We start from the raw sequence: 12,590 nt of genomic DNA, 5'->3' as shown, positions 1-12,590 counted from the left end.
CAGGCCCTAGTTCATTAGAGTGAGGATCATTCCTCCTCAAGACCAAAGGAAGCGCATACTAAACAAGAGCAGTTGTTGGGGAGAAAATGCCATTGTACGTGCAGAAGTGTATGCACTGTATGTGTGCGTGTGTGTGTGTGTGTGGGGTTGCAAAACAACTTTTCCTCTTTGTCTTATAGCGCCTTTATAAAGTGAGGAAAAGGTGTGGTTTGTGCAACTGAAGCCATTGCGTGTGTGGGTGCGCGCGCTCCAACGTAAGTCATGACAGCCTTCCCCCCCGACTCGTCTTCAGCTCAGGCTGTCATTGAGTCACCCGTATGCCCTCTCTGTCACTAACTTTGATGGCTTATCTTACCCCCTGAATTAGAGTCGTGCTCCCGGGGGAAATACCTCAGCACATGTAAATGCATTTGAAAAAGTAAAAATATGAGAGGGAATAATAAAGCGAGGCATTGCGGGGAGACAGTTTCTGCCTTGCATGGGAGTTACACTCCTTGTCCTTCATTCTTCCTCTTTATATATATATATATATATATATATATATATATATATATATATTACTCGTAAGGTTTTCATCTTTGTCACCGTTTCCCCCAACCAGCCTCTCCTCAGACGAGTTTAAACTTCACTCCATCTAAAGCCAGATCCTTTGATCCGTGTGTATGATATTTAACACCTGAGAGCGGATGAGCCGGCTGCTTTTTTGAAACAAAGCAAAGGTGGTGAACCCAACTTTTCAGAGCTGAGGGGCCGTTAATGTGAAATTGAGGGTTTTGGAAATTGCATGAGGCCGGGACTCACGGCCGGCTGTGTTTGGCTGTTCAGGGTCTCGGATAGATGGTGTTTGTCAGTGAGGCCGCGTCTCCTGCCTCTGGGCACCCTGCCCTTTAGACGCGCCAGGCCTCAGGAGCCTCCTGCATGCCAAACAGACCTGTGCAGTCAGATGCAGCCGCAGAAGGGAGAGGAGGAGGAGGAGGAGGAGGAGGAGGGGTGGACGATCGGACGTGATGAGAGACAAGTCCAGGGCGAAAAGGGTATGGAGGAGGGATCTGAGGAGGAGAGGCCGGCAGAGGAATCGGGGTGGTGGTCACACTACAGCAGAGCCTTCAGTCGGACCTCGAATGTGAAATCCAGCAACACTGAAAACACTTAGCAGAGGTGGGAATAGGTGAGGGAAAGGAGAGGAAGACGGGGAGCTTGCGGGGTGAGTCTAAACAGCAACGCTGTGTGTCGATGGCTGGGAGATTTCACAAACCTTTGCCCTAACCCAGTCAGAGATAGTTATCACAGACAAAGCCCACCCTGCCCAACTCCAGTACTCTCCCACACACACACACACACACACACACAGGTGCGCACGCCTACGTACAGCCACACGCTGCTCATTTCGTCTCATATACATGCTCGCAGATGAGGAGCTCATTATAAGAATTATGCATGTACAGAAAACACAGTTTGTACATCTTTTGACTCCCACTGCAGCAGGAGCATCTACTGACTCTGCATTTACCCATTATCTTCAGCCTCATTTGCAAAATTTAAAAAAAACAAAAAGAAAGAAAAAAAAAAAACCACGACAACCCCTTATGATGCATTGATTTTAAGCAGTGTGTGCAATTCGAAGTTTTATTTCTAATGATTTAAAGAACTTTTTAGAACCGCATCTTACAGCCTTTCTCGAGACGTTTAAGCGTCTTTGGCGAAGCTTTCATTTTCAGTGAAAACTAATATATTATAAATATGATGAAAACACTGTTTCTGCTGAGGAATAAATCAGGATATTCCAACATTTGTTCTCACTTAAAATGGTTTCAATTACACAATCACGTCGTATGACATCGGATTAGATGCACATGGTCAGATGATTGTTATGGATTTTTTAAGGTTTGGCAGGAATCACTAATGTTGTAATTGTAACAATAATTCCCTGTTGTATTGTTTTCTTTTAGGGGGAGTTTCTCTTCCAAATAAAAAAAATACATATACCTATATGAACATGGCGACGGCAGGATCATGCTTCGGACTATCAATGCTTCATCGAAGGAAAATGGAAGTGTTGCAATGGCCCGTTCAAAGTCTAAACCTAAATATTGTCACTTTAGTAAGGATGTGCATAATATTTAGATCCATCGTATCATGTGCCTGCTGTTCCCAAATGGTAAAGCTGACTTTAACCTTTCTTAAATTGCAATTGCCTAAGCATGCTAAGGTTGTGGGCTTTTTAGAAGTTTGATTTAGAGTCACGGTGGACAACTACAAAGAAAAGCAATTAAATCGAGAAAAACGAAAGAAAGAAAAGCTGGAATTTTAGCAGCAATCTTCAACTGGCTGTGAGACGGGGGTTTTCAGACAGCCCTTAATACCTTGGGAAATACCTATTTTTAAGGATGAGAAAAGCAGTTACCTGAATAAACAGAAGATGAAATGACTGAATGCTCGAGACTCTTAGAAAGGCTTAGAGGAGTCTGTTGGTGGAGTTAATGGCTGGATTAAGCCGGTGCTGGGGAGGAGGGCCACGCTAATGCATTCACTCCGCTTCCCTGCAGCAAAATGTGAGTGCAGTGATCAAGAAGGTTAATTAAATAATTATACTAATTAAATATAAAGCAGTATAATTGTTTTGATAATAGACTAATCTGCCCATCAGGTTTGTCAGCCTGGTTTCTGGATTGGAAAAAAAATAAAATAATAAATCAGGAGGAATATCAATTTAGAAGATGTGGGGGAAAAAAAAAAAACATATCAAAGTGTAATCCAAAAAAACATTTGGTCAATTGGATATCTGTTCTTTAATATTTCAGATATATGATTAGATGAATTTGGCACAAAATACGTCACTGTAATTAATTTAGATAATTTTCTTATTTGACAATGTAGCAGTTAAGCTAGCTATGTCTTTTTATAGTTTCTGCTCATCTTTAACTCCACTGACTAAAGTAACAGTATACAATTTAAAGCATTTGTGTCACTGGTTCTTATTTCAGCAGCAATATGCAGTTTTACAGTCTACTCAGAAGCTAACTTATTAGACACTTCAAGTAAAACCAAAGTTTGCAAGTAAAACCAAATTACTGCTAAGCTAACAGTAATTCAACAAAGTTTTCCACTTGTGAAAAGTTATTTTTTACTGTTTTGAGTAGCGAATAGAGCATGGATTGGTATAAAGCTTTACACCAATCTTGATCTTTTTTAGAGCAGCTGTACAAATTATTTAATAGTATTATGAATACATAATACTTTTTTATTTTATACATAAAATAAAAAAAGTTATGTATTTGCTAGAGCAATATCTCCAGCTGCAAGACAGAGAAGTTTAAGTAGCTGGGGTCAAGAGAGGTGAATAAAAGACCAGGCTGGACATACTAACATCAGGGTTTATATTTGACAACTTAGATTTTAAGGTTTACAAAATGTGAGATCCGCTATAGTGTGTGGTTTTGATCACCTAAGAAATCAACCATCGTTCAAAAGCAGATACGTCAAATGTGAATATCCCACTGGGGATTTATTATCAGAAAAAACAAAATCAAACAACGATGCTGGGCCTCACTACAGAGTTCCTCTGGTTTTATTATTGCATGCACTGTGGTGCACAAAAGTAAACAATAGTAAACCCCCGCTTTCCACAAACAAATTCAATATAATTACCAGCATCAACGCCTTGCATCCATTAAAACAGAACTTACAGAGATAACCTGAAAATAGAAGATTCACTGTAAAGAGTTTTTGGATATAGTTTGGTGCTGTACATGATTTTAAAAAAAGAAAACAGAACAAAATATATAAACACAGAGAGAGAACTGTGAAAAATATCCTGTTTCCAAACAGTTTTAAGGAAGTATAGTGACAAAAAAACAAAGCTTGACAAAAGTGCTGTTGCAGTGGCAAAGTAATAATAAAAACTTGAGCCCTCAGTGTCATTTTCTCTGATTATTTAAAAAAAACAAAAAAAACAACTTTTGAGACAAAACAACTGACTTAAGGTGAAGGGTCAGCCTTGATTCTACCGATCGTGTTGATAAAACAAACAGTCTGCAAGGAAGACTGACAGTGGCACAAAAAGTAAATCATAAGCATCGAATAAAAAATAAAAAACAGAAGAACATTTTCAAATGAACTAAAAGAGTTTTTAGAAAAAACATATTTATTCAGGAAACAAACAGATTTTCCACAATTTCCAGCGTCTTTAAACTGTTTTAAAAAAAAAGTTAAAAGTTTTTCTTCACCTGAATAATTTTTTTACAATAGATGACAGGTTTGCTTTTTTTTTAAGCTCACAGTCTGCACATGAAACACATATGCATTTTGCACAAACATACAAATAACAGAAACCCTGAATCAGAGCATCAAGAAAAAAACAACAAAAAACACACACACACACACACACACACACTGAGCATTCCTGGAAGATCGCTATTTGTTTTGGCCCTTGCTGCCACTGTCCTCACTGTCCTGGGAGCCTCTGTGACCTCGCTGCTCCCGCCTCTCGCGGCACTCCCGGCACTCTCCCTCGTCCTCCCCGCCGTCCCCCTCCTCGTCGTCGTGGATGATCTCCACCTCCAGGCGGCCGATGTACAGCGATACGGCGCAGAGCCAGAAGAGGGCGACGCTGCCCACCACGGTGCCCTGGAGCAGCAGAGCTGGCACCGACAGCAGCATCAGCCTCCGCAAGGCGAAGAGGCTGCCAACGTAGGACGCGCCGCCAAACGACACGCAGACGCCTCCCAGGATGAAGAAGGCTGCGTGGAAACACATCGGCATGCTGTTACTGCAGTCAGGCAGGAAGTGTCTGCAAAGGTTTTTTTTTTTTTGTTTGTTTTTGAAACCTGAGTGAACCTGATGATGAAGAATCAAAAACAGTTGAATGATTTAAATATATATATAAAAAAAGATCTGCATGTAATATTGAATCCCCAGAAATGCACATCAGTGATTAATACTAAAAAAAAACCGAGGCCTTGACTCCGTTTCACTACTGATGATTTTAGTCAGAAATCCTTGAGAAATTATAAAGACCGAAAACTCCAGCTGCTGCATCAAATATCTGACACAATGTTTCATCTGAACACCATTGATTTTACAGCAGGGAGAGAAAAGCTCTTTTTTTCTCATTAACAACAATTTTCAAAGGGAATTATTTATTTTTAATACACCACAGCCCAGTTAGATCTATTAGTTTTGAAGAATTTATTACTACAGCAACCTTCCGTTTCTACAAACATGATTTAGAGACTGTTTGATATATTAGATAGAAATTAATGTAATGACAAGTAAATCATTTATATGCCATGTGTTTTAACTTAAGACAAAGTACAATAAATACACAATTATTGCCACTCCTGGAATAGAGACGAAGGTTTCCACACAATCTGGAAAAGTCAGGGATTTGATTCATGAATGTATTTAAAGCCTTCTCATCGTCTAAATATGTGTTCTTTAGATCCTTTCTTCTCTCCTTTCTTACTTTCTTTCCCTGATTTTTTTCTGCTTTGTTTCCTTCTGTCCTTCTTTGTGTGCTTCCTACTTTTCCTTCCTTAGTGCCCTTCACTTCTCCAAACAGTTTTCACCTTACATTAACATTTTACGGCCTTACAGAATACTGTCATGAAACTCAAACAAAAGCACCACACAGCCAAAATGGCGGATGTATAAGCTACAACCAGAGCTTGTGGTGCGATTTCATCATATATAAAACATATCAGAAGCACTTTGCCGCTGTCTTGTGGTCACAGTTATGCCTAATTTCAGTCATTTAGAGGGTTAAATATGTCACCTTTGGCTATACATACATTTTACCAGCCATTTTTAAATCTCTGACAAATTTGTTGGTCTTTTAAAAACACTTTGTCAAGTTTGTGGTAAGGCTCTACTTGATGTCTCCTGTTTTTTGGGACAGTGAGCAGAATCGGGACAAAATGCCTCCAAACAACACATTAGCTTTTGCATTTTCCTCTAATTAGGGTCGCAAAGTCTCTTCTCTGGATGTCCTTCTGTTACGGGAGTTTAAAACTTCCAGCACCATCTCACTGTTTGGACGGTCAGCCATGATGGTTCAGTTTAGCCGCTGTAGGGGGGAAAGAGGCTTTTCTTTTTTTCTTTTTCTTCTCTTTACTACTCCCTCAATACTCTGTGATTTAAGCTTGAGTAAAACTCGTACCGTATCCTGCTTCCCGTCCCACTTCGCTCTGGACAAAAGCAATGACTCCAATCCCAGTCGCCAGCAAGCCGTTCCTGAACCACGACAGGAACCCTGCGAAACCAAGAGGAGACGTTACAGACGGACAGTTCATCACACAGTCTGCTCTTTTCACACACCCAGGACTAAGTAGGTCTGGCTGTTCTAAGACCACCATTTAAACACATTAGTGAAAAGCTGAAGAACGTTGAAGTTTTACACAGAGTTCCTACACACACAAACTTTTGATTTTAATTTTTTTTTTTTTCTTTACAGATTTAAATGTAATCATTTGTAGGTTCAATAAATCATACATGAAACTCTGATCAGTCCGGTCTAGTAGTGGGGTTGCTGTTATTAGAATTTCTTGGCAAGGTAAAAATGCCCTAGATTAATGCATATAACACAGAATTATTCAACAATAAATAGATTTAAATGTTCATAGGTCTAGATGTCAAATAACACAGAAATGGTCCTATTTGTTTTAACTGGTGTCGATTTATGAGTTCTTTCACTTAGTGGCTCCAAAACGATGTACTGTTTTTAAAACTATTTTATTGTTCAGTCCGAGTATTTCTACCTAAATATTTTTTCTTCATTTTGTTAATAAATCTGGTTACCTAAAAAATATTGAATTTTACGGGGGGTGGAGAACTAAAAGTCTTTTTTTTTGTTTGTTTTTTTTAGAACCAAACTGGTCAATATCTTTGTTAAAATCGTTGAAAATAAAGGGTCCACATTTAATACATTCTTTGGAAATTTCAGATTTTTTTTAATCAAACAGAAAACAGAATAAAGACTGGAAGCTTCTCCCCCCCGCTACTTATTCAGCTCTTCCTGAGCTTGTCAGACTGCATAAAAACCCGACACATACGAACCCTGATAGCCAGTTCCACATCAAGTTAAGGTGAATTTCTGACTAAACTGCAGATGCTCAGCAACCAATGTAAGAGACAGATAAAGAAAAAGACTCAGATCTTACTGATCCTTCCAGAAAAATAAATGGAAAGTGACACAGTTATGAAGAAGAAGAAAAAATCAAGATAGAAATAAACATATTGAAAGATTCTGAGGATTGCTGAAACGATATACATTTCCAGAGGTCATGTCCTCCTGAGAATCGCCATCCTTGCAAGACCAAACAGTCAATAAGATTACTGAGCCTCAACAAACTTACATTTGCACACAACTCTATTTTTGACTATCTGTGACTTATTTCTCTATTTTCTAAAACTCACAAGATAAAAAGAGTTATCTGTTATTAGGTTAATGATAGGTTTGGGATTGGGAAACCAAAGGGTTTTTATGGGTCATAAATGCACATAAAAACACAAGATGATATAAACAATACAGTCAGAAAAGAAATCATAAATTATTTTTTCATGATTCAACTAATCATGGTATTAAAATATGGTTTCAATGTTTTAAATACATTCAACAGATCAGATGATATCATGCTCATTGACACTTAATTTATGTTTTAATGGTGCATTTGAAACACTCTTTATGCATCTAGTAATAATCATATGACTGCAAGGAGTTCCAAAAACGAGATTTGTAGACACTAGTTTTAATTTATTGTGAAATTTCCATAATTATCACGTTTAAAATGAAACACATACACTCCCGCAAATATTGGATAAATGGCAAAGATGCAAAGGAACCAAGAGATCAGATGCTCGTGTGATTCCTGTGGAATATCTGAACTTTATGATGAGCTATGAGACGGCTATTAAACACTTTCCATATAATTTCAACAGTATTGGCGTCAGCAGTTTAAGTGAGGCCGAAACACTGGTCTGGTCGTGTATTTTGCGAAATTGTTTTGTTTAAACACCCAAAGGTGTCTACGTTTTAAACACCTGAGGAACACTGCCATCCTGAGATGGAGGAAAAACGCGCCGACACACCGAACGCTTTCTGGTGAACTTTTTCATGATCATAGCACACAGAGATCAGACTACTTGGACACAATGACAAGATGTACGTTTAGAGGGGTCAAGGTGAGGCTTTCAAACGTAGGAGTACGTTTTCAATTATCAAGCAAGGTGGTGGTGGCATCATGCTGAAGGTACATTTGGCCTCCAGTGGCAGTTTTCCAATTCACTAAAGTGGGTGAAGTAACGAGTACCTCCACATTATTCGGTTTCGCCTAAAAAGAAAACAAAAAACAGCTAGCGGGGGGGAATTTTGCCACAGTAGGGTGTTCCAACAGGACAACACGCACTTCAACATGGGTTTTGGATATATACCATCTCAGTCATTCGCTCAGAAACCCATCAGCTTGAACAAACCCTAACAATTCAGTCAAGAAGCGTGCTCAGATATCAGAATATTTAGCCAGAATTACACCCAGACCTCATTCTTGACAACAAAACAAAAAACATGTTTCAGTAACTTTGCTAAAGGAGTTCCATACAAATAATCGTGGTAGAAGAACTGATAAATCAGAAAATTAAAAGGCCTAAATTAAAGTAATATGTGTGTACCCGGTAAGTGTAAGTGAACTTCTAACTGGAACTCCGTCGTTAAAAGCTATAACCTGAAAAATGCTTCACAGATTTATCTGTTTTAGGCTGTGAGGGATTTATCCTCCTATATTCTAATTTATCTGGTAAATGTATTGCTTTTGTTTGGAGGAAGTAACTTGCTTTATTTAACATTTTGTTTTAATCATTCTCTCTTCTCTCTGAGGTCACCTGGTCATGTGTTGCCATGGAAGCGCCCATTAGCAGTGCTGACGAGGACCTGGTGTTTTCAATCAGCCTCACTGGGAAAATCCATTGTTTGAGAGGGAGGGGAGATGTGTTTTTGGATTTTGTTTGGGCCCAGTTTGTTTTTGTTTTAGTTGTGAAGTGCTTGGTAGTAATTCTGTAAATATATATTTTTTTAGGACTATAGTTTAGCACAAATGTTTTTTTTTTCTATCTGGAAATGTAAATGTTGTCTCCGCCCCTTAGTTAGTCCTGGTAGGAGCCAATGCTTTAAAAGCCAGGTGGTTGGGAGACGCGACCTCCTGTTTGAATGCAAGTCACACTGTGAACTGGAATGAAATGTTTTGAAGAACTGCAAAAAGAAAAAAAAATTCAGAGCTCTGCCATTTCTGGATTCTGTCTGATTATTTTTCCTACAGGCTGCTTCTGGGAAAAACTCAAGTTCTGCAACAGCGTGTGGGTGTAGAATGAGATACCTGTTTCATGTGACTTCCTTAGCATCTGCAAAACATAAACACAACATGTCGACACAATGAAGTTTGTCTTCAGCAGCAAAAGAATCTAAATGTAAGATTTAAAACTCAGCATTTCCTACCAAAGCGTCCGCCTTGTCGAGGTCTGTGAGGTGGTACTGCTGCAGTGGCTGCTCCGGACCCCGCTGGCTCTTGCCCCACGGCCCCTTCTCCCCGACCCGCTGCCGCGCCGAGCCATGCAGCCTCCGCAGCGGGGCTCCGCCGCAGCCGGGCCGGCCCAGCTCCACTGCGCGGGCGAAGTAGCTGACGGCCTGCGGCAGCTGCCTTCTCACGAAGAGAGTCAGGAAAGCCATCACATCACCAGAACCGGCTGGCTTAAAAACACACAAACGTGTAAGAAAGAAGGAGAAGCACAACACGACCTCTGCATGCCCTTTGAACTGTCACGTGGTCACACTCAACCCCGGAATCACTTCTGGTGAGAGTGGTGAGGAATCACCACAGCGCCATCTGCTGACATGTTAGAGAAAAACTTGAATGTATCACATGAAGGTCGGATTTAAGTGCTATTTTTGACCAAACATATTTCAAATTAATATTTTACCTTAATTTGAGCTGATGTTTATCTTCATGGTCTCAGAATTGAGGGAACTCGATGTCTGGACAAATTGCAATAACACGGTTAAGCCACACGAGGGCACCAGAGTACAGGATAATGAAACATCATAATCTAGCAAGGGTCTCAGCCTGTGTCAGCCTCCATAGTCCTAACCCCTGATCTAGTCAAATGTAACCATCTATTTATATCTACCTCCACATTTTCAGCTCCACTGTGACGTCCAACATTATTTATATGTAGTGTCATGTTTATGTAACTTGGATGTTAGCATGAGGCCTTTTTGCCACACAGAGGAAAACATTAGTGGTTTCATTGAGTTAATGGTTATACCTTAAAACTAGTTCAGTCATTTCTGTTGCTTGTGCCTGTGATAAAAGTCAAATTTAACGGTCATTAAACTGCAACTAATTAATAAACAAATGACAACAAATGACATCCCTCACAGCTCTTTGCTGAGATTGCAGTGAACACGGCTGCCAGACAGAATGGACAACTCAAAGAAACAAACCTCCCTTTTCCAATTTACATACTGCGATTTGTTTTGTTAATAGTGTGAGCGGGAATTGTGGCCCTCCACAGGCCTTTAAAACAAGTCACAAATGAACTAATCATGCAAGAATATTGCTCTGTTTAATAACAAAATAACTTTATGAACTGCAGAAACATTTACTGCCATTAAGCTATTAATAAAAACACAAGTGGTAAAACAGGCCAGTCAATATAAAGTCTGTTATACATTCATTTTTAATGGATAGATAATAAATAGCAATTTCCTCTCTGCAAAAAAATGAAATCATCAAAATTGTAAACACTTTATAAGTACTTGGTTGTTATCTGACCTTAGCAATTTTACTTACTTGCAAAAATGTCTAGCTATAATAACTTTTTAAAAATTCATTTTTTTTGCTGTAAATATTCCACAGATATTAAATAAAATGGGTGTGATTTTTTTTATATCTACCTACTTACTCGAGTTAATGTTTAGTTAAGTGAGTTACAAACTGAACCCAATGAACGTCACTTATAAATAAATCAAATTTACCGTAGTATCACTTTACGCCCAGGGATAACATCTGCTATGTATTTAATGTCACACGTTATACACTGATACGCTGCTGTAAATTCAAGGATCTTTAATGACTCGTTAAAGATTTTCAGAAAATTAAAGTATACCTATATAGAAACTTAATTCAGATCATGAAGAAGCTTCACTGAGTAGTTTCTCCACACTCTGTGAAAATGTGCCTTTGTGTGTATTTGTGTGCGTGTTGTTTGCGGAAGGATCAGTGCTTCGACATGCACTCGCCGAGGATGAGCGAGCAGCCTCTTCCGGACCCTCTTTTGTCTTCTGGGTCCACTGGGACTCAGAAACACTCCACCTATCATCACATCAGATTGTTTCAGGGTGAGGAGCAAAGTGAGCCGCACAGCTGGGAGATTGTATTTGTGTTCCTGTATGCTTTTTTTTACAATCTGTGTGCTGTATGGTCTTTAAAGACAAATGTTTGAAGTAATATTGCAGCAGACCCACTGTCCACTCTCACGCTACAGTTCCCAACACAATGGGAGACTAGTGTAGGTGTACGCCCATACTTAGGAAAAAAACAAAACAGATTCACACAGGGTAACACTTAGAATGGTTTTCACTGGAACTGCTCAGCTTAAAGTTGAAACTAGACATTTGCGCACACTGTTCAAAGAGAAACATAGTCTTCCTTATTCAATAAAGGCCATTTAGAATCGGTATAGCAAAAATTTCACTTCTTTGCTGCAGTATAAAAAATAGCCATTTCATAAAAATCCAACATTTAGCAAATAGACATAATTTGTTAATCCTATTTGACCTAAAAGAAAAAAAAAAGTTTGCTCTGATTTGATATCAAAAGTTATGTGTTGTTAAATATCAGGTATTCAAAAGTATTTGAACAAACCCTTGACAAAATGCCAAGTTGGGTTTACAATCTAGGTCAGGCACTATTTGAGTATTGCTAAATACTGCTGGTTGTTGCAAATATGCATCACAACCACTGTCTGAAAATAAAAACATAACAGCAAAAACTGTTCCAGCTACTCGGCTTCCAAAAACCAGGAGTAATTGTCCAAAAAAAGCAATTTCCCAACCAAAAGATTATGACAAAAGTCATACAAAAAGAGCAAATCAGAATTAAGAGAGTAACTCCAACATGCATGAGTGGCATGATTCCAGAATGGACTGATGGAAACACAGTGGCTCATTTTAAAATAAGCCTAATCAAGGTTAGACCAGTCTTCTGGCTACAAATACTCTGCCACTCGATTTTGCACTGGATAATAAGAAAATCTGAAATTCTGTAACTTTCGTTCCTTGAAAAGGGCACAAATCTTTTAGATTCATCCGGCAAGATGTTTTCTCTTGTGTCCCCCACGTCCGCATGTAGGTTTTCCACGCACTCAGTGGAAAACCATGCAAAGCATATGCATGGTCAGCATATGTTTTCAGGATGTGTCATCCAGTTCGATGTCATTTTCCTAAGCACACTGTCTCATTAGTATCTCTGATGTCAGGTTTTCCTTGCTTCCTCGCTATCTAAATAAAAACAAACTGTCCATGACACCCGAGTGCTTCCATC

At 39.1% G+C, this 12,590-nt stretch overlaps 1 protein-coding gene across 1 annotated transcript; it reads right to left on the bottom strand.

The window, feature by feature from the left end:
- Window positions 1-3,539: 3,539 nt before the first annotated feature.
- tmem160 (transmembrane protein 160) lies at window positions 3,540-9,825 on the bottom strand. The gene is made up of 4 exons (XM_005804150.3): window positions 9,485-9,825; window positions 9,366-9,390; window positions 6,158-6,250; window positions 3,540-4,739 (listed from the first exon to the last, which is right to left on the bottom strand). Exons 1-4 carry the CDS (start codon window positions 9,713-9,715, stop codon window positions 4,414-4,416), a joined length of 675 nt encoding a protein of 224 aa, XP_005804207.1. The 5' UTR covers window positions 9,716-9,825; the 3' UTR covers window positions 3,540-4,413.
- Between the last annotated feature and the right edge of the window lie 2,765 nt (window positions 9,826-12,590).

Source organism: Xiphophorus maculatus, chromosome 18, assembly GCF_002775205.1.
Source record: "Xiphophorus maculatus strain JP 163 A chromosome 18, X_maculatus-5.0-male, whole genome shotgun sequence".
NCBI lineage: Eukaryota > Metazoa > Chordata > Actinopteri > Cyprinodontiformes > Poeciliidae > Xiphophorus > Xiphophorus maculatus.
The sequence above is the reverse complement of the archived record's forward strand: the minus strand, read 5'-3'. Positions and strand labels throughout refer to the sequence as shown.

Excerpts from the sequence above, each read along its gene's own strand:
- tmem160 (XM_005804150.3), bottom strand. The coding sequence starts at position 9,715 with ATGGCTTTCCTGACTCTCTTCGTGAGAAGGCAGCTGCCGCAGGCCGTC. Across the intron at positions 6,251-9,365 it reads AAGGAAGTCACATGAAACAG|GGTTCCTGTCGTGGTTCAGG; the intron begins GTATCTCATTCT and ends TTGGTTTCGCAG. Across the intron at positions 4,740-6,157 it reads GGGACGGGAAGCAGGATACG|CCTTCTTCATCCTGGGAGGC; the intron begins GTACGAGTTTTA and ends GTTTCCACGCAG.